The sequence below is a fragment of the Alternaria postmessia genome (genome assembly GCF_024291825.1).
Source record: "Alternaria postmessia strain BMP 2775 chromosome Unknown scaffold_19, whole genome shotgun sequence".
NCBI classification, from domain to species: domain Eukaryota; kingdom Fungi; phylum Ascomycota; class Dothideomycetes; order Pleosporales; family Pleosporaceae; genus Alternaria; species Alternaria postmessia.
In genome coordinates, this window is record NW_026260092.1 from 280,114 (window position 1) to 307,416 (window position 27,303).

Sequence of the window (27,303 nt, forward strand, 5' to 3'; positions counted from 1 at the left end):
GGTCGATAAATAGAGAGGCGCGTTCAAGGAAGTGACGGCCATTGCGACGCGCGCTTTCCTGGTTCAATGCTCCAGAGGTTATCACTAGTAGCCTTGGCAGCTAGTTGAAGGAGGAGGAGCGACAGTGTGCTTCATCTCAAAGCTCGTGAATTTCCATGGCTACGAAAGGTCCAGCCGCTTGTAGACTGTCACCAACATCCCGTAGACGAGACCTAGGATCGCAAGCTCCGAGAGCTTCTGATGATCTGGTTGCAACCCAAGTTCCAAAGAGGCTTCAGGTGGCCCTGTGTCGTGCTCTTATCGTGATGGACACATTGTCTGGGACGGAGTCGCAGTACCTGGGGTGTGTGGATGCAGCCGTGCCATTCCGGATCTATGTCGCAAGCTTGTGTATAGTGCCTTCGACTCGTTGTGGTGGCATCGTTCGCCTGTTCGTTCCGGATGCACAAAGATATTGTCAATTATCATCATGCTGGGATGTAGCTATGACGTTATAGAACGCCCTTCACACAGAGCGACGAGAATGGTTTCTGACACTGACAACTACATTGGAATGCTACATACATGACGACGGACTCCGACAGCGGCATTGAAGTAGAGACACTAACATTTCGTGTTCCATGCCAATGCGACGCTGGACAGAGGACAGAAACATCAACAGATGCTTCCTACGCAACGTAGCCGATCATAGATTTTTTCGTCCCCCTAGGTGGTGGGTGCCGGGGCGTGTCAACAGCTCCCACATCGGCCAGCTTGCGCCAGCCAAGTGAGGATGCAGCTGAGTTGAAAGCATTCATATCATCTCGGGTTTAGTTACGTGAAGAAAAGAAGAGAGGACGCGCGACGGAAGCGTTCATATTTTACCGCCGGAGAACGGAGAATCGGCACCGAGGCCATGACCCCTGCAATGCCGCCGTAGCTCCGTGATTAAGCGGGCGCATCGTTTCGTTGCCTCATTGAGACTACGAGTCCGGCTGGTATCAAGTACGTTTATAAGGTCGCGCCACGCTTCTGCCCTGCCTACCAGACTGAGAGACTATGGCGAACCTCAGAGCAGCCTGCAGAGCGCCTTTGCGCCAGCTCACTTCCCGCTCCACAGCTTCAATTGCCACCAACCATGCAAGAATACAGAGGCAACAATGGCGGGGCTATGCGACGAGTATGGATGCACAGCAGAAGGTATGCCTCGCCATGACAGAAATTCACGACTGGCAATGCTAACAAGTCCTAGATTCTCTCCCAGGATCTTGAGCAGGCCGATCCTACCGTCTACCAGATCATCAACAGGGTTCGTTGCCACATATTGAAGCTGTACATGCGAAGACGAAGCTCACGATACTTTTATTACAGGAGAAGAACCGCCAGAAGCACTTCATAAACCTGATTCCTTCTGAAAACTTCACATCACAAGCTGTGCTCGATGCGCTCGGCAGTGTTATGCAAAGTGCGTTCTGCGCATTCTCACACCACAATTCTAAGCTGACATGGCACGATAGACAAGTACTCGGAAGGATACCCGGGCGCGCGATACTATGGAGGAAACGAGCACATTGACGAGGCCGAGCGTCTATGCCAACAGAGAGCGCTCAAGGCATTCGGTTTGAGCCCGGAGGAGTGGGGTGTCAACGTCCAGCGTGAGTCAGTCGACAAAAATGCTACCATCGCCCTCTAACACAACTCTAGCCCTCTCCGGATCGCCCGCAAATCTCTACGCCTACTCCGCCGTTCTCAACACCCACGACCGCATCCTCAGTCTCGACCTTCCCCATGGCGGCCACCTGTCGCACGGCTACCAAACACCTACCAAGAAGATCTCCGCCGTATCCAAATACTACGAAACCCTCCCATACAGGCTCGATGAGAAGACTGGTATCATTGACTACGCAAAGATGTCGGAATTGGCACATCTGTACAGGCCCAAGGTCATCGTTGCAGGTACATCGGCATACAGTCGGTTGATCGAGTACGAGCGCATGCGAAAGCTGGCAGACGACGTTGGCGCGTACCTTCTCTCTGATATGGCTCACATCTCAGGTCTGGTTGCCGCCGGCGTCATCCCCTCTCCATTCCCCCACTCCGATATCGTCACAACTACAACACACAAGTCGCTTAGAGGCCCGCGAGGTGCCATGATCTTCTACCGCAAGGGTGTACGGAAGGTCGACAAGAAGGGCAACAAGGAGATGTATGATTTGGAAGGCCCAATCAACGCATCTGTGTTCCCAGGCCACCAGGGAGGACCTCACAACCACACCATCACTGCTTTGGCTGTAGCCCTGCAGCAAGCCTCAACCAAAGAGTTCAAGGACTACCAGCAACAGGTTTTGGACAACGCCAAGGCTCTTGCTCAGCGTCTTGGTGACTCCAAGGAGAACGGCGGTCTCGGCTACAACATTGTTTCAGGCGGCACTGACAACCATCTTGTCCTTGTCGACCTCAAGGACCGCGGCGTGGACGGCGCACGAGTCGAGCGTGTTCTGGAGCTCGTCGGCGTCGCATCGAACAAGAACACTGTTCCTGGCGACAAGTCTGCCATGAAGCCCGGTGGTATTCGTCTTGGAACTCCCGCCATGACAACTCGTGGCTTCCAGACCGAAGACTTCAAGCGTGTGGCCGACGTCGTGCACCGCGCAGTTGGTATCACCCAAAAGTTGGACAAGGATGCTAAGAAGAAGGCCGAAGACACTGGTCGCAAGAACCCCACTAGCGTGGCTGCATTCAAGGAGTACGTTGGCGAGGGTGAGGACATCACCGAGATCATCGAGCTCAAGAAGGAGGTTGAAGATTGGGTATCTACGTTCGCCCTGCCGTGGGACAAGGCACAATGATGACGAACAATATAATGAAAATATATGCGCTGTAGCGGGGTTTTGGCGTTGGAGGTGAAGGGGAAATTCCATGTACATATGATAGGCTTCTTTCCACTGCTAAACGACAATAGCATGTTTGCCTCTACCCCAATTCATACTCACCATCGTTTCATGTCCATTTGTAAGTTTCTTCTTGTCTATTGGATATCAATTCCAACACGATGCTATTCCCTCTCTTCTTTGTCTTTTTATGATTCTCTCACTGCTCTATACACATCCCCAGTCATTACCAGTACCATACACCACGGCGAAACAGACGCAGCTCGACATGATGTGGGGAAGATATTACATCATTAAGGTCATGCGCACTATTGTCACGCTCCAACTCTTTGCCAACTACACCAGGGCCACATTGGTGCTCGCCCAGGACATCACCGTCACCTACACCTCCACGCTCACTCTACCCGCGTTTGAATGCCTTACTCGTTTACCAACCACTACAACTTCGCCAGTTTCACCAAGAATGCTTACCGCCACGATGCAACGTATTCCGACAACCATCGTAGGACTATACCAAACACCTCTACCTACTTCAATTTCCTCACCTACGCCATCCACAACCACAACAGAGCCGACTTGCCTTCCCGATATCGAAATATCCACTCACAGCACACCGAGACACCCTTTGTGGATTCAACCTGCGACTATATCACTACTGTGTTATGACTTCGTTGTCATTGCGGCGTTTGCGTGGTGTTGGGTTATGGGCTGGTTTTGGTGGTGGAAGAAAATCGATAGGAGGGATGTGCAGAGGGCAAGAGAGACGGAGGAATGGAGACGAAGGCTAGTGGTGAACGAGGAGTTTGAGAGGGAGATGCGGAGGTTGGGCATGGTTTGATCTTGGGAAGAAATATGGACTGGACACGGACGGATCAATTCTGTTTTTAAAAGCTCTTCATCCTGCTAATCAGCTATCCGTTGCTGCAAAAATTGTTCATTACATCCGGATCCACCAGATTCATTACATACCACAACTCTTCTTAGCTAGCCATGCATCGTCTGCCCACCCGGGCCCCTCTCCCAAAATTCCAATGTCAGCGCGCTAAGGAAACATGGTATCTCCTTCCTCCCCTCGACCCAATACACAATCTGATCGCGTATCTCGCCTGCAAACTCACTTTGCTCTCCACCAGAGACCTTCATCGTCCCGTTCTCACCATCAAACACTATGCTGTTCTCCCCTTCCTCATCGGCAGGCTTAAACATACTGGTGACCTTGACCCGTCCGTTAGGCATAAAGTCCAGCTTCCAGCCCAGAATGGATGCAACAGCTTCCCTGAACTCGAGGGATTTCGCTGTCCAAATTTGTTTTAGACGTACAATCTTCTTGGACGAAGAAGCGAGTTGGGCTTTCAGTTCTTCGAGCTCGTCCCTAGCCGCATCGAGCGTGGCCAGTGGGACCGTGGATGGTGGTGTCTTTTGGTTCTCGAGCTGGTCAAGGAGCTGAGCGTTGGCTTCGCGGAGGTTGCGTACGGTGCTTAGTTTGAGGGCTTCCGCGTCGGCGGTAGGGTTGGATTTTAGCTCTAAGACTCGTGTTCGAGAAGACTCCTTTAGCTTCTTAAGCTGTGAGTGCTGAGCTTTGTATTCGGCCTCGACGAGCTTCATCTTTTTCTGCAGCGCGCTGAGGTCATCTTGTAACTGGCGGTTCTTTCGGCGCAGCTCGCCTACGCGTTCCTCGTTCTCATCCGTATCAAGAGCACGCTTTTGGCCTATTGCGGCAGCAACAGGCTTCTCTAAACTGTTGAACTCTTTTTGTAAAGTATCAACCTCTTTGCGATATTGGTCGACGAGATCCTCGAGCTCCTTTATCCGTTCAGACTTTGCAGCGTCGAATGTGTCAGGCTGCATCTCGCGCTCCTCATCGTCAAAAGCTTTGACTTGGGCACGTAAGAAGTCGACTTCTTTAGTTGCTAACGCTTTCTGTCGTTCAAGCCTGGCCCGTACCTTTGCGTCGGCACCATTCCCTGCGGCAGTGTTTCCAGCTGCCTTGAGTTGCTGAATATCAGCCTGTAATTTGGCCTTCTCCTCTTCGAGTGCTTGTATGTTGGCCTCTTTGACAATGAGCTCGGGCTTGATCTCGCCCAGTTTGTTGATGAGATCGGTCCTTTCTATGCGCTCTTGGATGAAAGCTCGTGCGAGGTCTTGAGGTGTTTCAAAGAGCACTTCGCCGTGTATCTCTGCTTCTGCCTCGAGGTACGACGTCCACGAATGGCGCTCTTCTTCTAGAACCTGCTTTCTCAGCTCGGCCTCTCCCAGTTGCCGTTCCAAGTCATCCATCGTGCGCAGTTTCGCCTGTAGCGACCTCTTCTCCTCCTCGACTACCTCAATCGCCTTGTGTTGTTTCCGATACTGCTTAAGCTCGGTATTCTGCTCCCTCGTCAAGGTCTCGAGTTTCTTGATGTGTGCGACCTGGTCAGAAAGCTCTCTTTTGATGACTGCCAGTGTCTCAGCATCTCCCGTAATTGCCTTGAGGCGCAACACCTCGGCCTCCATCTGACCGACTTCCTCCTCCTTCTGCGCGAGCTTCTTCTGTGCCGTCTGCAAAGCGTTGACCTTGGCTTGTAGATCTGCCTGCACCTCCTCGACACTTTCCTTGAGCGCCTTATGTTCGGTTTGTAGCGTGTTGTATTGGTGCTCATTCTGCCGCTGCGATGTCGACAACTCCTCTTTAACCTCATCGTATTCTTCTTGTAGCGACTGAGCTCTTTCTTGACACTCGCGCAATCGCCTTTCCAGCGCCTGTCGCTCGTTGGCAGCCCGTGTTTGTACCTCAGCCATTTCCTTGGTCAGCGCATCGTATTTCTTCGCGGTAAGAGTGTTGGATGCCTCGACCTGCTGCGCTTTACGAAAGTCGGCATCGGCGCGGTTTTGGGCATCGCGGAGTTCTTGCGCATGTTCCAACTTCATCATCTCCTTCTCCTGTTTCGCTGTTTCGAGCTCATATCGCAGGGTATTGAGCTGGGCGCGGAGATCCTCATTGATGGGGTCCGAGGGGACAACCGTGTGCGGCGCATTCTGCGAGGCTCGCAATGTGGTTCGGAACGTTTCACGGAGAGGTTCTCGTTTGGCGGTGGCAGGCGCAGGCGTTGGGTCCTCTTCCTCGCCAGTGAGGAAGTTGAAGGACGGCTGTGTGGTGTTGCGCACTGCCATGGTGGCAGCGACTCCGTGTTGTTTTGTTTGTTATGGAGAGATTGGGTTGGGGGCGTGTGCAATCGTTGTCGGTACGCTGAGGCAATAACTATGCCATTGTGTATCGTCGAGTGATTTCTGCTCCTTCCAGCAGTGGTGTCGAGTTCGGGCGAGTGGTGGGTAAATAAACGTTGTTCTTGTTGTCGCAAGCATCGTGTCTGGGGTTCAAGGCGCCGCCCGGACAAAGCCGCCTTGGGCCTAGCGTGTGAGGTGCATTCGGCGCGCAGGCACGTGGCTTTCACTTTACACAGGTCATGTCACAACTCTCGAGTGTGCCGCAGACATAGGTTCCTTGTTCGTTCTCAGAGACAGGGTGATTATCAATATGCTCATGGCTGCATCTCAAGTGAAGATCTACCAATCCCTACTCCCTTACATCCGCCCAAGCCTTCGAAAAGACATCGCTTTCGCCGTCTCTCCAGCCCCATGCGACGCAGTAATGCCGGAGTAACATTTCCAGTTCCTCCAGCTCGTCTAGGAATTCCAAACCAGCGATGCGCTCCTTCTCCTCATCGCTAATCCATCTTCGCCAGATAGTGTTAGTATCTGCGACCTTGGCTCCGTCTGTCAAGCCATAGCCCTGCAAGCGTGCGCGTTGGTCGCCCAACTCGGGATACGCCGTCAATGTGTGCAGGTGGATGTTTCGGCTTTGGAGGTTCGAGATCATGGTCCGACCAAAGGCATCTTGGGGTAGAATAGGCTCGTAGAGTATGAGAGAGGCGGGCATTGCAGGATGTAGGTAATGCGTCAATAATGATGACACTATCGATTTTACTGTCGAAGGCTGCAGGTAAACCAGGCACATTTCGGACAAGATCAATGTAGGTATGCTCGGGTCTAAGTTTGGTATCTGAGGTAGGGGCGCCTCTTCTGACGAACTCGCCAGAGACCGTAAATCAAGCGCATGAATGTTGTAGGTATCCGAATAGTACGAGTCCAAAGTTGACGGCATGTGTAAGAGCTTCCGATGCAGTAGCGGTTGCCTCTGTATGGCGGCTATCTTGGCTTGTGTGTTGGTAGGAAAGTCGATCTCATGGTACACGAGGCGCGCCTGAGGGTATAGATCGAGAAGGCGGAAGAATCGCGTGTCAGTGCCAGCACCGAGGGAGATGATCTGCTTCGCCGACGACGGGTGGGTAGTGAGGAACTTGGCGACTAAGAGGTCGATGGCCGAGGTGCGAACATAAGTGCCCCGGTTGAGCAATGGCAGTTTCCTTGTCGTCTGCTGTGTCGCAAACAGCTTCGCATACGGGTCGTGAAGATAGCCAAGCTCTACACAGCTCACCCTGCTCCCCGCCGCATCTTGATCCGTAGCCTTGACGGCATTGTCGAGAACTTGTGCCCGTCCCTCGCTAGAAGTACCAAGACCGCCTCTTCCATGTCCTCTGCCTCGTGATGATCCGCCACGGCCTTGTCCGAGAAGTGTTCGTAGGTTGGGGATTTCGTTTGAAGAGGCCATGTTCAGGTTCGAGATGGGCGGAATTGGTGGGGGTCCAGCTCCAGGTTCCGCGCTAGCGCTGCATGCCAAGCCGACGCCCGGCCTGCCCTTTGGGACTTCTGGAGATTTCTTTGACGCGACCGACTTCACTCACCTGTTGCGCCGACACCCCAACCCTACACCCTTACTCCACAATCAACGTTAGCGACGGCAAACATGGAAGGCGAAAAGTACGGCGCGTCTCTTATCCGCCTGTGGAGGGTCTGGCGGACAACCAAGGAGATGATGAACGACCGGGTGGGTTGCGCATGCGCTTTGGAACACCATGGACTGCGCGCTGACTGTACACAAAGGGCTACATGATTATCGAAGACGACATGACCATGTCGCTCGAAGAGTTCGCCAGGAAATATGCGCGCGAGGACGGCGAGCCTGAGTATGCGCCAAATCATGCCCATCTCTAGGCCCCAGTACTGACCTTTTACCAGCCGCTCGCGCCTCAACTTCTCCTGCCAGCCCTCCGAAGATATGCTCGCAAAGTACACCGACGCCCCGACAAAGAAGAACCCGAACCCCCAGCCCAATATCGGTACCATCTGGATCGAGTTCAACGCAGACGAGAACGTCGGAATGAAGCAACTGCGCGACTACATGTCCCATCTTGTCAACGGTTCCTTCCACTCCGGCATCATGGTCACCGTAAAGCCCATGACGGGTATGGCCATTCGACTCCTGCGGGGCGCGACAAGCATCACCGATGGTCCCAAGGGCGGTGTAGAGGTCTTTGTTGAGCAAGATTTGCTCGTCAACATCACAAAGCACGAGTTGGTGCCCAAGCATGTCCTGCTGAGCGACGAGGAGAAGCAGCAACTGCTCCAGCGATACCGTTTGAAGCAGACACAGCTGCCCAGAATCCAGTCTACCGACCCGGTCGCCAAGTACCTAGGCCTGAGGAGAGGCTCTGTCGTCAAGATTATCCGAAAATCTGAGACAGCCGGTCGATACGCCAGTTACCGATGGGTCATATAAGCGTTCGGGGCATGGACAAGATGCAGTGCAACAGGAGAGCATTGTTTGCGTACAGCGTACCGTGCAAGCTAAAGCGCGCATGCGTAATTCCTCCAACCGTGCATAGGCACTCAGATTGGAGCAGGCATCGAGACTGATGTAGCATTCGGCGAGGCGTTTGGCGATGGAAAAGGACTTGGTTTTTGACACATCACTTTTGTACTATCTGAGAGGAGAGGCGAGGACGCGCGAATCAAAGTTCTAAGTCTTCAGCTTGGCCAAGTGCAATACCCTAGGGCGACTCGAGCTTGTGAACTGACAACCAGAAATGCGATAGCACATGCGACACACACGCATACACCCTGTATCCTCCCGTGCCACCAATGAAACAGATGAACTACGAAATCACACCCTACCCATCCATGTCGCCTGCGCCGTCTCCCCGAACCACGCTATAGCTGCATATCTCGCAACCCTTGGTTCACCTCCGAATTTTACCCACTCCAACCTTCCCATCCAAGTAACTCTCTTCAAAAACCATGGAAAGCTGTAACCCAGCATTGCCCTGATCGGTCAAATACACCCATCATCCATTCAAAGAAGCAATATCCTATTCGGGCATCTGCTAACTAGAAACACGGTTAACGCGGGGCGCTTAAGTACCTTTGTACCGTTCCTTCACCGTTCAGCGGAGTGCGGCATGTGGAGCCGACCTGGCTTGGCAGTGGTTCGAGAGGGGTATGTGGTGTTGAACTGGTCGGAGAGCTGGTAATGGTGATGATGATGGGTGGAATTACCGGTGAGCCCTGGTGGGGGTTGGTAGTGGTGCTTATGCTAAGCAGAGTGGGCTGGGGCTGAGATACTAATCTAGTTCGTATGCAACAGGCCAGATTAGGTAGTTGGTAGTGCTGGAACGTCAATTGTGCTTGTCTCGAATACATCACGATGACAGTACGAGTGTGATTGTAATGCACAAAGATGCATTGTGCCCGACTGCGGGTATCATACTAACTACACTTTGCGCCTTGACTATGCGGAAAACAGTAATCGTACACGAGACCAAGACATCGATAAGGTATATAACATGAAAGCAGAATGCGGAAATGATTAATGACGAAATTGAAAGGTGAATCGCAGTCGACAAGCCTGCTGTATGCCTGCCTTAGGACTCGTCGTCTTCCTGCTCAAATGTCTCAGAGAAGTTGATCAGGGAGGTGAGCCTATCCGGTGACTCCTCAATACCCAGGATCTCTCGCTTGGCCTTGTCAGCTAACCACGTATGCGGTATTAGCATGATCTCGCTCTTGTTATTCCTGGCGAGTCGTGTTTTTTCTTTCTTCGTAGTTAATGATTTTAATGACTTGGCCGTAGAATCAGTAGCAGTGAGGGCATCACTCCGTCTGAGGCGATGCTCAAGGATATCAACATCAATCGTTCGTAGCGCAACCACATGGTAAATGTACACTTTCTTTTTCTGGCCATAACGGCGACTTCGGGCGATCGCCTGTGCCATAGCGGAATCGTAATCATATTGTGTCTTTGCTAGGAAGGGTGACACAAAGACGACGTGGTTGGCGATTGTAAGATTGCTGCGAATGGTCAGTAAGAGGAGAGTTTCTATAGGAACAAAGAGGACCTACACGCCAGCTGCAGATTCACTCCCAAGATTGAGTATGATAAGCGTCTTTCTTGTCTTTGGATCTTTGTTTGTTTTAAACTCCTCCATGGGCTTAGCTGAAGCAGTGTGTCGACCTCGACCTGGCGAATGGTACGAAATGTCGTAATGATCAAACACAGTTTCGAGAATGCTAATAATCTCTTCGTTCGGCGCAAAGACTATGCCCTGGTCGGAAGCCGGCATTCGGTGATTGATTTGAACCACGGTCTCAAGTTTGTTGCCAAAGCCTTGCACAGTATCCTGACCTTCGTTCGAACCAAGATCGGCCATTCGGATCAGGTTACCCTCGCTCGCATGAGAGTTGCAGCCAGGATGAACGCAGGTCTCGTCATCAGTCCGTAGTTCAAGACACTCTTTGCATGCAGTATGTCCGCAGTGTGGTATAGAGAAGAGCAGTCGAAGGTCGACAGTGCCTTTGCAACTAGGAGAACTGCAGCGAAGAGGCTGAATCTTGTCAAGAGCTGCAAGTTGTAGATGATCGCGGATAGATACGACAAATCGTTTCGATCTTGTCCTATGCGCGAGTTCAAGAGAAATGTCGCGGAGTTGCGAGAGCTGTTGTTTAATTATTCGCTCGCGTTGAACCTTCGATGTCTCTTCAAGAGCAGTAGTATCTCTCCTTGGCGTCTTCTGGGCTGTTTTCAACATCGCGCGAACACGTTGGCTGGATTCATCATCTCCAAGCCAATTGTATTGCGAGACGTCCTTCTTGTAATGACCATACAGCTCCTTGATGCCCGATTCGGTGTTTGAAATCTGTTCCATTGAGCCCTCGAACTCAGATAGCAGTCTCAACAGTTCTTTCTCAGTGCTGCGGAGCTGACGCGAGCGCTTCTCAATCAAGACTTCGAGCGCTGACCTGCCCTCTTCGGTCTCAAAGATCAACGCACACCTTAGCAGCGCTTCTTCAGCACTTGCAGAGCCCTCTAGGCTGTCATTCAACCTGCTGCTCCTGTCTGAGCCTGACTTCTTGTTGAGCTTCTTGATTTGCATCTTTTGGGAGATGAGGTATTGCGAAAGCTCCAGATAGAGCGCGTGGTGAGCGACATCTAGATCTACCGACAAGAGCTTTTCTGAGCATTGGATATGGCGGAGCTCGGCTTCATTCTGTCTCACGAAGTTATCGAGAAACTCTTGTGCGCGTTGATGCCTGCCTTCATGCCACTGTCGTGACATGACTTCGGTTTGCGACAAGAAGCTCTCAACATCTGTCTGATCCAGTCTCGATGTCTTTTCCGCCGAAGTCGTGAACAGTGCCGTCGCCACAGAAATATCGACCAAGTTTCACACCAAGAAAGGACGCCAATTGATTGACATCAGAGAAGTTGGCCAAGGCTGGTGTTCCCGAGAGGCACCAGCGTTTGTGTGCAGCTATCTTCTTGATACTCGTGGCCACAAAGTTACTCCCAATCTTGTTGTTGTCGTTAAGGTAATGGTACTCATCGACGATGATCCGGTTGAACTGAAAGAGATGCAACAGTGGCGCCAAGTTTGACGAGCTATCTGCTTCAGAGTTGGCTTTCGTCTTGACTCGTTTTGAAGGTCTTGACGGCAGCTGAGTGCTGAACGACTCATACGCAGCACCATGGAGAATCTTAACAGGTAGTGTCACTTGGAATTCAGGCTTCAGTAGCCGCTCGTCCAGGAGTTGCTCCGTCAGCCGTTTGAAATGCTTATAGTCATGACGCTGGTACACTGCCAACTGACTTGGGATCTCGCTGACTGCTTTAGCCAGCCAGCAACTGAATGCACGGCGACTGGTCTTGAGAGGCTCAGGCAAGGCCGTGAATTTTGCCAGTTCCGAAATGTAACCTTCCTCAGAGAATAGCGTCCAAGAAACGATGACAATCCTGCTTTGTAGGAAATCTTCGATGGTAAGACTCTTCAGCTGACTGTAGTTCTCTATGATAAGGACGTTGTAGTTGTCGAATTCCTCTGAACCTAGGAATTCTTGGAGCTCTGTGCTCCATTGATGAGTAATATGTGGAGGACAAACGACTAATGTTGCAGCAGAGTCTAAACGTCGGGGTTGTTTAGCTGCCAAGGGCTGGTTGCGCTTGATGAGTTCCTCGGGTGTGACCTGATGGAGTTTACTCTGGATTAGTCCTATACTTGCAACAGTCTTGCCGAACGAAGGTTGATCGGCCAACACACCACCCCGAACGATCTTCTGTCTTGACCTGAGCTTCTGCTCTCCAACCCAAACCTGGAAAAACAGACTCTTCTGTCTCACAGATAGTTATTGGTCTTCCTATCTCTTGCTCTGCCATCCATGTAACAGACTTCTGTGCACCGCGTAGGCACCCTGGTAGCGTAAACAGAGCATCACGAAGGTCGTTCGAATTGCTTTGCAACCGGAATTTCGGGAATGGCTGTGAAGGTAAATCAGCGTGGTCCGTGACTAGCCTCCAGGAAGTGGTTGCAGAGTCCGCCTCGGGAAGTCTCCCTTGAGCACGATGGACCAAAGACATGATATCGACGCCCACCCGAATTCGTGTTCCTGATGCATCACTTGAAGCCTCTAGTTGGACTATGGTAGGGCGTTGCTTGATGGCACGTTCGAATGTGGCAGCGGCTCGACGATCCTCGTGTGCCGTCGCTACACCGTTTTCCACGCTCCAAAGTATCTCTGGATAGATTGGCGCGCAAGAGCACTCGCTCTGCCAGTCCAAGTGCACTACTTGCCAGGATAGGCATTGCGGCAGCGTTTTGGCACTCTTCAATGCCCACGAGTAGTCTGCGAAAGTTTGGACGGAGAGTTCATCGTGGAGAAAGACGTCTAAGCAGGTAAGCGTTTGTGAGCAATCTGGCATAACACTGTCAACCAGACGTCCTTCCTCAAGAAAGTCCGCGTGCAAAGATACAGCCGCTGGTACTAGTGTCATCGCAGCAGGAGCCCAAACGTCAACAACTGTGGTTGTGATGGCGTGTACACGCCCGTCCTCCATATGCCATGGTCGCCAAGATGGATGTACGCGAGCAAGGGAACTACGGCTCTCACCATAGTGTTTCCGGGTATGGTCGCGACTGAACACGAAGCTGTCGTGCTCTGGCCAGCCAATGGGGTCGGGATCTAGAAACATGTACATGTCGTGCACTGCCATTGATCGCTTGTATAAACTTGTAAAAGCAGTCCCGCAATGTGGTAGGTGCTCATAATCGCCGACAGTGGCCGTCAGACTGTCGCTTTTAATCTTGATTCTCTTTGGCACGGTTTCTTCTTTGTAGTCCGAGAGGCCAAGTCTGCTCCTGCATGAGCTAATCTTCTCGAATGAGCCGCTCACATCAACGACAAGATCCTTGGTAGAGGGTATGCGCACTCTCCATTCAACGTTGAGAAGTGTATCTGCAACGGTAGCTTGCGCGATCGGATTACTGAGGAATTTCCGCAAGGTACTGTTGCCAGGAAGATGTGTTGGACATTTGACAAATAAGGACCACTGTATATGGTCACCCACCACTAGCTCAACTGTAGCCTGGTGCGAGCTGTAGGTGATCTTCCACTGGTTGTAGTCTCGGGAGAATCCGCCCATGCAGAAATACTGAGAGCCCAGCTGCGCTTCCGAAACAGTAGCCAGATACCCATCTAGTATTGGGTCCTTCGCGCCTAGCTTGGAAGCCAGATGACTGATGTCAGGAAAAACGTCGAACTTCAACCGTGAAGGCATAAGTTGCCTCCATCGCCTGATGAGTTCGTCGGGTGGCGTTATCCGGTGACTGGTTGGTACGATTGTCCTGTAGACGTGCTTGGGGTTACCCGCGCATGATGAGCAGGCTAAGTGTCCGCACGCTGAGCAGATCTGAATTGCGGACTTGCTTATGGCCTGTTTGCCTTCGCAATTACACATACGCGCACTCGACTTGGCTTCTTGCTGGAGCTTGACAAGGTTGAGATCCTCGTAAGTGCTAGGCTGAAGGAAAGTACGCTTCAGCATGCTAGGCTCTGTGATCATGTTACTGTCAGGTGGAGCAGATAATGTTTTGCCACCTGACTTTGCCTGATAGGGGCGGAAGGCTTTGCATCCAACAATGAGAGCAGAGATAAGAGAGGCCCCGATCACCGTCGTGGACATGGCATTGCCGGCAAGATTCTGCAAGTCCTTTTGGGTTTCGTTGGCGAACAGCAACCTATCAAGAGGCATGCCCTGAAGCATCAAAAGCTGGCTACCGTTGAGGGCGTGTTGCCGGTTGCTCGCAAAATCTTGTCCACCTGGGGTAATACACGGCGCGATTCCCAAATCTGCTTTGAACCGATCCACGTTCTGGCTGACGTCCCACAACGCCATCTTGTAAAGAGAATCGTAACCTTTCGCTGCAGCTTCCAGATGAGCAATGTCTATCGCATCGTGTACTCTTGAGGACTGCGAGATGTAAGACTTCCTGTCGGCGAAATCAGGGGGTCTGCACAACTGTTAGTTTGGGTGTCATTGACGACAGCAGGATTACGTGAACTTACAGAACGGTGCCGTTATCGCTGCGTCGGCTGATGGGGCTTAGTATTCCCAGCCTCTTCTCGGAGCGAATGTGATCGTTTCGTAATCTACATAGAGCCTAATCTGGCTCATTCTTCAATAAGCTATAACCGCTTGACTCTTTCAGCGATTCTGGGAGGAACGCTTCGTACGGACTACTGCACTGTCTCTCCAGATTTCGCATCAAGTCTTTCCACTGGCTTGTCGCGCTCTTGACACCTTTGCCGAAAAGAGTACGTTCGATCGCAATCATATACATGCGCTCTCTCGTTTGAGGTAGGTAGTAGTTTTTCGTGTCGCAATAAATCCACTGGGCTTCGTATCCGATTCTGTCAAATCTGCGCATAACGTCATCCCACGTCTTCTTCTCGTTCTTGACGTTCTCAAGCAACACTATGCTTGGGCGGAAGCGATCCGTATATGCATACATTCCCTGGAATGTGTCGCCTGACTCGCCACCATCATCCAATGTCTTTCCCCTGGTGTTCAACCTAGAAAGATCTTTGTAGACGGAGCCCGCAATAAGGATGTCCACATCTGTGGGGATATCCAATTCTGCGCCATATGCTGTCACTGCCGTGGTGGCGGACTCGCGAATGAAGTCACGGACATCTCTGAACAACCGTTTTGGGGCGAAGTTTCTCTCTATGTAGCCCTGCTTGAATACTTCGATTTCGGCAGAGAACTCTTGCTGAATTTGCATCGGAGTACGTCCTGTTGCCACCAAGGCTTTCGAGATCTCATCAAGCGCAAGCAAAGGAGATTCTGTGCCAGAACACATTGTGGCAACCCTGATAGGTCTTTCTCCTAGAGTTTTCAAGGCTTCGCAAAGACCGAGTTGCACAGCTTTGGTAGTCATGTCAGACATACATTCCTGAATGCTTGAAAAGCGGCGGAAGGCTTAGGTCAATGCCCTTGTCGGCTCGAGTAGATTCGCCAGGCTTGTGCTGTCTGCGTGGTTTCGGTTTGGGGTTGTCATCTTCAACAGCGATGCTCTCTTCGTCCAGCATGATGTCTAGCGACCCAGGGTCGCTTATGGCTGATACTTTGTCTTCGTCTTCGGAAGAGACAAGCTCAATGTCGGCTTCGCTCTCTTCATCCGTTGCGGAGGACACGTAAACATCGGATTCGGATTCGTCTTCAGCTGTGAGATCCGACGGGTCATCGGGGAACTGCTCAACGTAAGATACCCTTGGCCGAGCTCTGATGGAGCGTCCGCCAAGATGAAGGCTCGATGTGCCGCTGCCTTTGCTTTGATCAGTATCGGCTTCCTCCATCAGGAGATCCTCACCAGATGCTGTGTCGAGCTCGAGATCATCCCCTAATCTGAGATCATTCGAAGTTATAGGCGAAGGTAGTCCATCGTCGGCATCTTGTGTCTGGTCGTTTGCGTCTACAAGTTGCTCTGATGTCCTCGTGCTTTCGCGCAAACTTGACCCTGTTGGGCTTGACCTTGGGCTAGCAACTTGAGTATGCTCATTAGGTTTGCTGTCAGGAAAAAGCTTTCTGCGCTTCAATCTAGCCGTGCCGCTGCGTATAATGCTGCGTTTGGGCTTCTCATACACATTTTCTGTAGTGGGCTGTGCGTCATCGTAGTTGCTATGCCTGGTCTTTCGACCTCTGGTGGGCTTCTCTGGTGTGACGTCTTCAGATTGTAGAATGATGACGCTTCGCCTGCGTGGGTTGTCAGGCCGCTTCTTGTTCTTCTCTGCGAGACGCGGAATTCAGCATGGAGACGATAAGAAATAAGGCTATGTAATAGTGAGGTTGCTGAGCATGCTCACGGCATGCAATTCGGGGTGGGGTGCATCGAGTTTCATGTGGCATGTAGTAGCCCTGGACATGGCAGGTACATAGCGCGACGCGTCCCGCGCTGGTGGATCGAAAGCACGTGTTAGCCTCCACCACGGCATATACCCCGCATGCCGTCTCTTGCCATTGAGCGATATGCCCTAGGAAGGATGGCTACAAATCAGATAGGCAGTTTAGCGAGTGAAGGTACAGAAGACTTGTACGAGAACATTTGAAGTACGTGTAGTCATGGCGGATAGGCTACCACGTTGGGAAAGGTGACATTCCATGCAGCGAAGTCGCAGCTCGTGTATTCCCGCGGCCTTGGTATGGTACCTGTCTCGTCCTCTGCAGCAAGGTCAAAAAGAAACATACAAATTATCTGGTTTTTCCCTGTCTCACGACTGTTAACGAAGGAATATCATGTCTAATCAGGCGGTCAACACTTTTGAGGACCTCACAGGTGTCTCAACTTCCTCATTCAGCAATCCCTACGACGCACTGATTGCGGCATGCGAAGACGATCCGGTAAGATGCTTCTGTATTCTGTATTCACACTTACTGAGCACGTTTTTGCAGACGCGAATCCAAGAAAAGTATGAGCTGCATCGCACCACAAGGAACCAGCAGCAAAAGGCGAAGATGCTCGACGCCAACTTCCAAGGCGTCAACATAGATCCAATACTGTTAAGAGTCCATGATACCACTGTCGAGCCTGGATACAAAGATCCCCGCAACTGCTTTGTGAGAATCCCGATGTACGAGCCGGATATGAGACGAAAACTGACTCTGTACACGAACAGGTCTTTTGGGGAAGACCGACACAGCAAGTCAAGGATATGATCAACCGAGTGCAACAGGAACTGCTGACGGTGGCACCTAGTACGTAATATGTCGTTGTTGTTAAAGTCTAATTCTAACACGAATAGATCTTTGGCTCATGCCACGGGACAACCTCCACATCACGGCATTGGAAATAACGCATTCGAAGACGGCACCGGAGATTCAGAAGCTAGTAGATGGAGTACGAGACAAGATACCTGCCATAACTAACTTCACCCACGACCACCGCACGCGCCTTATCAAACCGCTCATCGGGTACGACGCTTCAGCCATAGCATTGAGCTTTGTACCTGCAGCCAGCGAAGGCCTACATTCGGGTCGCACACCAGAGGACGATAAACTCACTTACCATCATCTCCGCCGGGACCTCTTCTCCATGTGCCGTGATGCAGGCCTTCAAGTTGAGTCACGGTACGTTGTGCCCTCAAGCCATCTCACCATTGGCCGCTTTATCCATACCAAGGACTTTGAAGACGGGACTGGCTCGCCTGATGCTCAAAAGACAAAAGCTTTGATCGATAAGATCGAAGAGATTAATGCTTGGCTCGAGAAAGAGTATTGGCCCGAACACAACGAAGGCAAGATACCTACCGGTGGAGAGTTCAACGTGGGACAGGAAACAGGTCTGCACTGCAGGACAGGTACTTTGTGGTATGGCGGAGGCGAGGTAGTGCATCTTGGGAAAGGCTATTGAGCGGCAAACATCGGTTTTGTTCGTATGATGATGTGGTCAGTATCAACGGGGCGCTCGCCGTTACGGCGGTACGGTACTAGCAGCGTCCCGTCATCCTCCATCGCAAGAGACGTTGTTGCCCAGGAACAGGAAGGGACCAGTTCAATAATTAATCTGAATCTTCATCATGGATCGTGGAGATATTGCAATCAGTGTGTATGGCCACCCCTTGGGTCAAGTAGCATGCAGCTTCCAGACGTGACGTTGGGCAGTGGCGGCAGGTGCGGAGCGGCGGGGATGACGTGTGGCTTGTGGCTTGGTCCAAGCGCGTTCCTGAAGCTCCCCACGCGGCATCACAGACCCTGACGGTCAAGTTGTATCACGCTTGTTTCTGCTTTGGCTTGCTTAGTGGCGGCATTTGGACTGGACATATCATCAGATAGTTATTGCAGCGAGAGCGGACCAAACTTCTCCCCATACTGCAGCCTAGACACCTTTGCGACCCCGTGAGGCCTCATTACTTCTGCCTCTTCCAAGACCATACGTGGCATACATCACTCCCTACATTCTCGAGTTCGATAGCGACTTCCAACTGCCAAACATGTTCAACCGCGACCGACTCCCAGGCCTTCCTGGAAGCTCCCCTCGGCCAGCACCACGCAACGACGGTTACGGACGACCACCGCAACAGCAACCACCACAAGGGCCTCCGCGCGGACAAGACACAAGAATGGGCGGCTACGATGACCGACAACCACAAGCCTATGGTGCTCCACCTCCGGGTGGACAGCGTATGCCTGCAAGGGGTCCACCAGGAGGCGGTGGAGGGGCCGGGCCTGCAAGACAGTTACGGCCCATCAAGAGCCCAGGAGGCAATGCCTATGCCTTTGGTAACATGTACGTACAGTCCACAACCACCTCATTTCAACGCTTCTGCTAACACCTCAAAGTGTTGCAGTCTCGCCTCAAGACTTCCCACCAAACCCCGACGGCTCCGATGTCTACATCCTCGTCAACGGAAACTTCGCCCTCTCTGCTCGACCTACACAAGGATGCAACCCGGGCGAGATTGGTCTCACGGATGCACAACGAACATGGGCTAGTATATCACTTGGGCCTCAGGAGGTTGTCATGGCAGCACCTTACGACCACTTTGCTCAGAGCGGCGGAAAGTCATACCTGGGCGCAGTTGATGTCGAAGTCGGATTTGCAGGGAGGAAGACCACCGAGACGCCGTACGACCAGGACGAGCTCGCTACCATGCTCAAGAAGAGTTTCGAGAATCAGATCCTTGCGCCAGGCCAGCAACTCTTGATGGATATCAAGAGTATACCACTCAGGCTATCCATACGAACTGTCACACTTGCGGATCTGTCCATGGAGAAGGACGACACGAACGCGCCCTCCCTCACAGACCCGCGTGCTCGTGGAATCCTCACCAGACATACTCAGGTCGATTTCTTCAAGGACGCTCGAACAGACATTAAACTAAAAGCATCAGCGCGACGTGCAGCGGCAAACTCCATCATCCAGCCAGGTTTCAAGTTCGAAGATATGGGTATTGGTGGCTTGGATAAAGAGTTTGGTGCCATTTTTCGACGAGCTTTCGCCTCCCGTATTCTGCCTCCAGGAATTCGCGAGAGAATGGGTATCGATCACGTCCGTGGTATGCTTCTATATGGACCCCCTGGTACTGGTAAAACTTTGATTGCTAGGCAAATTGGAAAGATGCTGAACGCCCGGGAGCCCAAGGTCATCAACGGCCCTGAAGTACTAAACAAGTACGTCGGAGCTTCGGAAGAAAACATTCGAAAAATGTTCGCCGATGCAGAGAAAGAACAAAAGGAGAAGGGTGATGAGAGTGGCCTTCATATCATCATCTTCGACGAACTTGACGCTGTCTGCAAGCAGAGAGGTTCTGGTGCGGGCAGCGGTACTGGCGTAGGCGACAGTGTTGTCAACCAGCTGCTATCCAAGCTCGATGGTGTCGATCAGCTGCACAACATCCTACTCATTGGTATGACGAACCGCATGGACATGATCGATGAGGCCCTCTTGCGTCCCGGTCGTCTCGAGGTGCATCTGGAGATTTCCCTGCCTGATGAGTCTGGTCGAGCCCAGATCCTCAAGATTCACACTGCGAAGATGCGCAAGAACGACGTTCTTGCGCCCGATGTCGATGTCGAAGAGTTGGCTAAGCTGACGAAGAACTTTTCTGGTGCTGAAATCAATGGTTTGGTCAGGGCTGCCACATCATACGCCTCCAATCGACATATCAAAGACGGCACCACTGTTAAGGCAGACGTGGAAGACATCAAAGTTATGCGACAAGATTTCATGACGGCACTTGATGACGTCAAACCGCTTTTCGGTGTCGCTGAAGAGGAACTCAGCAAGCGACTACGACACGGTATCATCCACTACTCGTCATTCATCAACGATATACTGGAGGACGGACGCCTGTATATCAATCAAGTCAGGAAACCAGAATCATCGCCGCTACTCTCTGTTGCACTACACGGACCACCAGGTTCTGGAAAGACAGCTTTGGCTGCCAAAATGGCCATTGATTCAGGCTACCCGTTCATCAAGTTGATTTCAGCTGAAGACATGATTGGCTACAGTGAAATGCAAAAGGTTGGGCAGCTCGACAAGGTGTTCCGAGATGCATACAAGAGTCCATTGAGCGTTATCGTCATTGACTCAATTGAGCTTTTGTTGGATTGGGTACCAATTGGTCCCAGGTTCAGTAACACGGTTCTGGCTGCTTTGAAGGTCCTGCTTGGCAAGGAGCCACCAAAGGTATGCAGAATCCCTGTATCACACCATCCATGAAATCCTCTAACAGACCTAGGACCGTCGCTTACTTATTTTCGCGACAACAACCGAACGATCGGTACTCACACAGCTCGATCTCTTCGCCAGATTCGATGCCGAAATCGCAGTCCCGAACGTGAACACACAAAAAGAGCTCGCCAATGTCCTGCAAGAATCCGGTGCCTTCTCTGATTCCGATCAACAGCGTGCCATCAGTGAGATACAGGAGATGACAGGTAACACTGAAATCGGGGTCGGTATCAAGAAGATCCTCACCGGTATCGAGACCGCGAAGCAAGACCAGGATGTACCTGGCCGTTTCGCTCGCGTCATGTCTCGTGCTATTGCTGCGAACCGGGGTTCGATTTAGGCTGGCAAGGGTTCAACATCAACGAACTACTCGTCGGACCATCGAATTGAATTAGCTAGACTACCTGTAGATGTCTTATGCAACCACTGTAATGACAGCATCTATTGTGGGAACATAGAATAATTATTGAGAAAGGATATCACGCTGGAATGTCGTCTTCTGATACCTCCGTTAAACTTGCACTCAACCTTACCTCAAAGTTTGTACACCATTCGCCTCACTTCTACTCGTATCCCTGCCCACTCCCATGAAAAGCAACATCTCCGGTTCTCGTCCGGAATCTCACTCATTCCACAACATGTCTTCGTCTCCTCATACTGCTGCACAACTGTTAGTCACTTGTCAGGCCGCTTTTCAATAACCTCACATCTGACACCCGTCGGTACCCTTGGTCTCACAACGCAGCAGGCAGACACTGCTTTATCATGTCAGATCCCTGCATTGGAGTCAGTTACGCGTTTGCTTCGGAGCTCGCCGCTGCTTTCCTTTTCTTCTCCCGAGTCGTACTTGGGCCGCCTTGCTTCCGATTAGGTGGATACGAAATGGTGCGTGGCGTTTAGGCGGGGGTAGATGCACGACATACTGTGGCTTAGGGATGTACGGCATGAGCTTGCATCATTGGCAAGTCATGAAAGTGATGGCCTGAGATGTACAGTAGGGGTTTTGAGTTGAAACTCTAAACCGGTCTTCTTCGTTCGTCGGGGTGTGGCTTGCTTATGGGGGAACAGTGGGGGAACTTGTCTTTGGGGTTAGTGCAATTATGTTCAATGCAGGTAACTTGCAGAGACACAGATTTCATGTTTCAGTTGGCCTAGCGCGAGTTGATGCCCACTGGCTAGGTTTAAGGATGAACCGTCACATGATGTTGCCACTACATTGGAACATGGAGCGGGCTTGTGCAATCAGTTGGCTTACGAGTGGACCTTGCGGATCCACTGGAATGGCACGTTTAAGCAGGATGAGAACCAGAATGGCTTCACATCCCCCACACTGCGACTCGGTTAAAATATATAGCATTCAAGTGCTTGTGGGTGGACCGCTCCGCTGGGAGACGGCCGCAACGGTCATACAAGCCGTTACATCAACATGTGAGTAATAATAGAGAAGTCACACCAAAGAGCCCTTTGCAAAAAAGACCAATCCTTCTCCAGCCTCATGGTATAGTACTATCATGACGTCGACCCAAAAGCAGACCAATTCCCAAACTAAGGAGACGAAAGGAGAACACCCAGCCGGATCCAACGCCTCAGTACCACCCGTCGAGTCCCACCGTCTATTCGTCAACGTTTGACGAATGAAGATGCTTACCAGCTTGCAGTTCGCCTCCGGCCCATCGACGGCTGACAAGGGATCACGCCAGTGCCGCACTATCAGGTCCCGCAAGTCGATTGACTGCCGCCATTCGTTCGCTAGCTATCGACAAGCGCGTAGCACTTGCATCAGGCAGCGGGCCGGACCGCGTCACATTTGCTGGAAAAAGTAAAATGCCGGCGTGTGGGTTTCGCTAAAGCAGCGAGGCCGAGAGTGGAGCGGAGTGGAGCAGGAAACCGTGAACGACAGTTCGTAACTTGACGCGTACCACATTGTTTGTGGTAACGTCGTGATATATAACAGAAATAGAAAAATCCGTAGAGTCCAGAAAGTTGTAAAATAACCGTGTGCCGCCCGAATTTTTGGAGAAACCGAAAGTTGTATGTTTGAATCATCCACAGAGGCCGTAAGGCAATTTTGTAAGAATCCGTGGTACTAGTAGTCCACTGGTGATGGGTATTTGCCTTGGGCAGTGCGGAATTGATCTGGGTATTTGCGTGCCGCTCGCTCGTTGAGTGAGCTATCGAAAATGTCAGTTATACTGTTCACTCTGGAATTACACTATTCCTACTCTACTCGCTTCTGCGTCCATTGCAAATCTCTCTGCACTTCTTTCGCAGCTTTCATGCCATCGGCAAAGTTCATGCGAGCACCGGCCAATCGGCGCTGAGCAAGTTGCTGCAGTTCAAGGAGTTCTCGGTGCTTAGCGTTGAGTTCACCAGATCTGGTTGTCATGTCAGCTCTGCAACCACAATCGAAACCTTTTGATCGGCCTCGCAGCAGGAGGTCTTTGAACTTACGTTTGTGCCTGTCTCGCCAAGCTGCGATCTAGCGGCATCGGATTGAATGAGCCGTTCACACGGCTGCCCATGTAATCGAGGAGATCCACGCTGGCGGCGCCGCTAGTCGACTCGTAATCACTGGCAGATCCGGCGTAGTTGCTCGAAGTTGCCGATGGTTCGTACGATGGAACTCCAGATGTTGTGACACTATCATTGGCCTCGGGTGGTGATCCTGCCACACGTCCGTAGCCATGTTGTTGCTGCGGATAGTAGAAGCCTGGCTTCTGTGGCATGCTGATCGGGTAAGAGGACTGGGGGTAATGGTAGAAAGAGTGGGTAGAAGCCATTTTGAATATCCGTTGTATTCAAGATAGGTACTAAACGGTATTGAGTGGTGTGATGGCACGAAGCTCAAATGTTTTGATGTTTTGAGTGATTGCTAGGAGCACTAAAGCTTATAATGCTTAGACAAGAGGCAAATGTGATGTAGTGTAACGATATCTAGAGAGGTGAGTGAAAGAGAAGCAGAAGGGAATCTCGTTGGGCCTGTGAAAAGGCCTCTTTTTATACCGTTCAGCCATAGACATGCTAGGAGCATGCTGATCAACGGGGACTGGCTTTGACCCCTTCATGCCGACTCAGGCTCCTAACCCCGCCCTGGTGGTGATAAAGGTGCATAGTCTTACGTCCATTGAGGTCTCTTTCCGCTAGAGCCGGTCTTGAAAGCGTCATCTAGACTGGGCTGGATGAATGCCCTTGGCCGTAGGCCGCAGCCGATCAACGATGCCTCGGAGCGATACTGGATACTCAAAGTGCCAATTGGTCGGGACAAGAGACTAGTGAATAAGAGCTCAGCTCGTATCAGTATAGAAGGTTCAGCGGAGCGAATTGGCGTGCAATGGCAAACGGTTACGACTGTAGAAGCAGTGCCGTCAATGACCGGCATCAGTGCGTGCTAAAGGCAGCGAGGCAGAGTAAGCGCAGCAGACGCGGACACCAATGTCATGCAAAAGCAGCGCCGGTGGAGCTATGTACATGCATGGGTAGTCTGCCGGACGGACATGCTAAGTGTTGTCAAGTTGATGCGCTGGCTCGACAGCTGCCAGCGCCTTTGAGCATGCAATCTGGAACGGGATGCGGAGGATCAGATAGTGCATGACACCAGTGGCGGGAATTGTTTGCACGATATTGTAGGAGAAAGATTGCGCGCGCCGGCATGCAGCGCAATGGGAGGACGACATTTCCTGGACTTTGTCATGGTCACGGCCATGGAAGGTCGTGGAGGAATATTCGGGTCCTAGCAGCGCCCCGCCTGCTCGTGCCCCTCCTTGGGTCGGTGCGTCATCCTTGCGAGCAGCAACAAAGACAGGCCTTTTCACCGGCAATTGGCTGTGGACGCGAAGACAACGCCTGGCTGCAGGATAGACTTGGCTCTTTGATGCCTGAAGCCGATGTGCAATCCCTGCACTGCGTAACCACGCACGACACCTCACACGCATCCGTAGACGTTCCAATTACAATTCCACCATAAGGTAAGAGCATGTATAGTGGCGGTGAAGGATTTTGTCTAGCTCCATCTGATGACATGTGGTCATCGCGGTATGCCACTAACGCCCTTGCATGTACTGCCCAACGTCCTCTTAGTGTGGCGGCTTGCACTATGCAGCCATTCCTGGTAAGCTACCTCCTCCACAGCTCCACCTCATGATCGCAGAAGCTCATCGAAGCCCTATAATCTCAGTGTCAATGACATGCGCATGAAGCATTATGTCAACGTTATAGTAAGCTTGTACTCAAAGAAACGGTTACATTGGCGCTTCAATTGCGCTTTGCGATCCGATCCGGTGCTACAACTGTCAAAGGCAGCCATGTGAGCTACGCGTGGTAGCTACTCCGAGTCACTGTCGTACAGAGTGCTCAGTATCTGACCCAGCCACGGACTAAATTCTCGCCAATGGAGCAATGCCGTGGTTTTTGGACCACTCCCATGCAGGAACTATGCGCCGAACCTGGTATGCAACTTCGGTAACACTGTATTACTAGCATAGATGCGCTACCAGGATAGTCTTCAGGAAGCGCGACCCGTCGTTTGGGTTACGTTAGGCACAACGTTCGGGTGGCTAGCTTATTGTATGGCAGTTCGGCGATCGTATCCATGCGTATGAACTGGCGCTCGCCTATGTCCACTGCATATGGATAAGCTCACATCTGACAGCGGGAGCCACTTGAGGCCGGTCGCGGTGGTGGAAGCCTGTCTATCGGAGAATTGACGCACGTTCGGGCGCGAGTCTCTCCGCATAGCTGGGCGTCACTTCTGATGTACCTCGTCAAAGAATCGAAGTTCAGTCTTCTCACAATCAAACTCAATTACAAGAGTCATTAAACTATATGTCTTTTCATTACATCCTCACACTTCTCTGTGAGGCACTACCACAGGTATATAGATGAAATAACACACTGGCAAGCTACGTTCCTCTTTCCAGACAAAAGGAAATGCTTACTACTGACCCGGATTTGCTGCCTATACGTCTAAAATTTACAGTCAGTATAAGTCTCTTCTGAGGCATATACCAGAATCCCTACAGCTGAATCATCTATCAGAGCCTCCACTTCGATACCATGCCGCTTCAGTTTGCTGCAACTACCTCCGGTGTAGCACTTAACCATAGGATGACACTCAGCATCAAGCTCAACCTCGCACAGCTTTGAGGGGTCGCTGTGTTGATGACATGTAAAGAAAATACTACGTTGGACATCTCAGATATTGCTGATCGTCCCATCAACATGAGCAATGGGTGGTTCTTCCTACGCTGGTAAATGGGTATAGTATACCCTGTGATGGGCATTAGTTTGGTTGTGGTTGCACGGGCCTCGGGTATAGGTTGGATCAGGGTAGACTCTAGCGTGGGTATAGGTTTGGTTGGGTTGGGAGGAGCGTGGATATAGGGTTTCATCTGGGTTAGCTATAATCATATGTGATGATTGCTTTAGACACAGGTGTATATACTTGGGTATACTTGGGTATACTTGGGTATACTTGGGTATACTATACCCAACCCCAGCCCAACCTATACCCATGCTAGAGTCTAAAATCACGGGTTAATGGTTGTGGTTGGATTAGGGTCTTACAAATCCTACACAACCACAACCCAACCCTGACCCGTTTACCAGCGTAGAGCTTCTTCCAGAGTGTGATGCAAGATGTTGCCCGCCTGTTCTTCTGGTAAACGTAGAAATCCGCCTGTAAGCAAGAAATCGGGGATTTCGACGTGATATAGCTTGATAAAGTTGCTGTAATCTGAATCGTCAAGGAGCTCAGCGTAGACTCAGTTCTCACAATTCTTTATTGACAGGTTCAATGCCAGACGTCGTCGTGTGATTGTCGAGCCCGAAAGCTGCTTCCTAACCTTATCATGTATGGAGTAGTCTACAGTATCGCTTTAGTACGTTCAACTTCAAGACACCGCGATGTACTTTCTTAGATGATGAGCGTGACCTTAGTAGACTCGCGTAACTATAGTGTCTAGGGAACCGATTCTCTAAATTTGAAGATCCCTAGGTTAGGTGTCTGCTCTAGGATCGATGCGAATATTGCACATTCATGGACCTTCAATTGTATGGGGTGAGATAAGCAAGACTCTTTTGGAAACAACAGCGACCTTTGAGTTTGCAATATCCATAGGAGTTGACCTAGTTTCCGTTACGATGAATAGGACAAATTCGAAACGTCAGCAACATGATTGTCTTGATAGCTCTTTCGATGCCATGGTCATGAATGATTTAGCGGAATCGCCCTTCACGATGACGGATACGCGTCCCGCATTCTCGAAGGCGGGCACCTTCGAGATTACCGACGGCGTTCTATGTGGCGCAGAAAATGATACCATGCGTTTTAGTAGTGACATGTCAGTCAGAATAAGCGCACAGAGACGACGTGCGTATGTGTAAAGTTGCGGGTGCAATCGCAATCCTCCTCTCCTGTCCCGGACCTTCCCGCAACGCGCTAGTCCGGGTAAATTACCCCGAGCGCGACATGTCATCACTGTCTCTCGCCAGCAATC

General features: G+C 51.3%; 8 protein-coding genes across 8 annotated transcripts; 4 read left to right on the forward strand and 4 right to left on the reverse strand.

Annotated features, from left to right (window-relative positions):
- Positions 1-1,038: 1,038 nt before the first annotated feature.
- CBS2 (Cytochrome B translational activator protein cbs2) lies at positions 1,039-2,828 on the forward strand (the record flags this gene model as incomplete). The annotated part of the gene is made up of 5 exons (XM_051730474.1): positions 1,039-1,179; positions 1,232-1,288; positions 1,351-1,444; positions 1,497-1,634; positions 1,684-2,828. The coding sequence occupies 5 exons, from the start codon at positions 1,039-1,041 to the stop codon at positions 2,826-2,828; spliced, it is 1,575 nt and encodes a 524-aa protein (XP_051589813.1).
- A 1,026-nt stretch (positions 2,829-3,854) lies between these two features.
- J4E82_004196 (uncharacterized protein) lies at positions 3,855-6,020 on the reverse strand (the record flags this gene model as incomplete). The annotated part of the gene is made up of 1 exon (XM_051730475.1): positions 3,855-6,020. One exon carries the CDS (start codon positions 6,018-6,020, stop codon positions 3,855-3,857), a length of 2,166 nt encoding a protein of 721 aa, XP_051589814.1.
- Positions 6,021-6,423: 403 nt separating this feature from the next.
- On the reverse strand, positions 6,424-7,518 carry J4E82_004197 (uncharacterized protein; the record flags this gene model as incomplete). Its single annotated transcript, XM_051730476.1, has 1 exon — positions 6,424-7,518. The coding sequence occupies one exon, from the start codon at positions 7,516-7,518 to the stop codon at positions 6,424-6,426; it is 1,095 nt and encodes a 364-aa protein (XP_051589815.1).
- A 195-nt stretch (positions 7,519-7,713) lies between these two features.
- On the forward strand, positions 7,714-8,526 carry J4E82_004198 (uncharacterized protein; the record flags this gene model as incomplete). Its single annotated transcript, XM_051730477.1, has 3 exons — positions 7,714-7,794; positions 7,851-7,933; positions 7,986-8,526. 3 exons carry the CDS (start codon positions 7,714-7,716, stop codon positions 8,524-8,526), a joined length of 705 nt encoding a protein of 234 aa, XP_051589816.1.
- A 1,141-nt stretch (positions 8,527-9,667) lies between these two features.
- Positions 9,668-16,579, reverse strand: J4E82_004199 (uncharacterized protein; the record flags this gene model as incomplete). Its single annotated transcript, XM_051730478.1, has 8 exons — positions 9,668-10,094; positions 10,146-11,391; positions 11,474-12,389; positions 12,670-14,584; positions 14,640-14,723; positions 14,808-15,446; positions 15,526-16,363; positions 16,573-16,579. The coding sequence occupies 8 exons, from the start codon at positions 16,577-16,579 to the stop codon at positions 9,668-9,670; spliced, it is 6,072 nt and encodes a 2,023-aa protein (XP_051589817.1).
- A 290-nt stretch (positions 16,580-16,869) lies between these two features.
- Positions 16,870-17,983, forward strand: J4E82_004200 (uncharacterized protein; the record flags this gene model as incomplete). The annotated part of the gene is made up of 4 exons (XM_051730479.1): positions 16,870-16,974; positions 17,026-17,190; positions 17,250-17,328; positions 17,376-17,983. 4 exons carry the CDS (start codon positions 16,870-16,872, stop codon positions 17,981-17,983), a joined length of 957 nt encoding a protein of 318 aa, XP_051589818.1.
- A 276-nt stretch (positions 17,984-18,259) lies between these two features.
- J4E82_004201 (uncharacterized protein) lies at positions 18,260-21,149 on the forward strand (the record flags this gene model as incomplete). Its single annotated transcript, XM_051730480.1, has 4 exons — positions 18,260-18,264; positions 18,500-18,859; positions 18,913-20,764; positions 20,817-21,149. The coding sequence occupies 4 exons, from the start codon at positions 18,260-18,262 to the stop codon at positions 21,147-21,149; spliced, it is 2,550 nt and encodes an 849-aa protein (XP_051589819.1).
- Positions 21,150-22,895: 1,746 nt separating this feature from the next.
- On the reverse strand, positions 22,896-23,589 carry J4E82_004202 (uncharacterized protein; the record flags this gene model as incomplete). The annotated part of the gene is made up of 3 exons (XM_051730481.1): positions 22,896-22,980; positions 23,032-23,184; positions 23,261-23,589. 3 exons carry the CDS (start codon positions 23,587-23,589, stop codon positions 22,896-22,898), a joined length of 567 nt encoding a protein of 188 aa, XP_051589820.1.
- Positions 23,590-27,303: the final 3,714 nt, after the last annotated feature.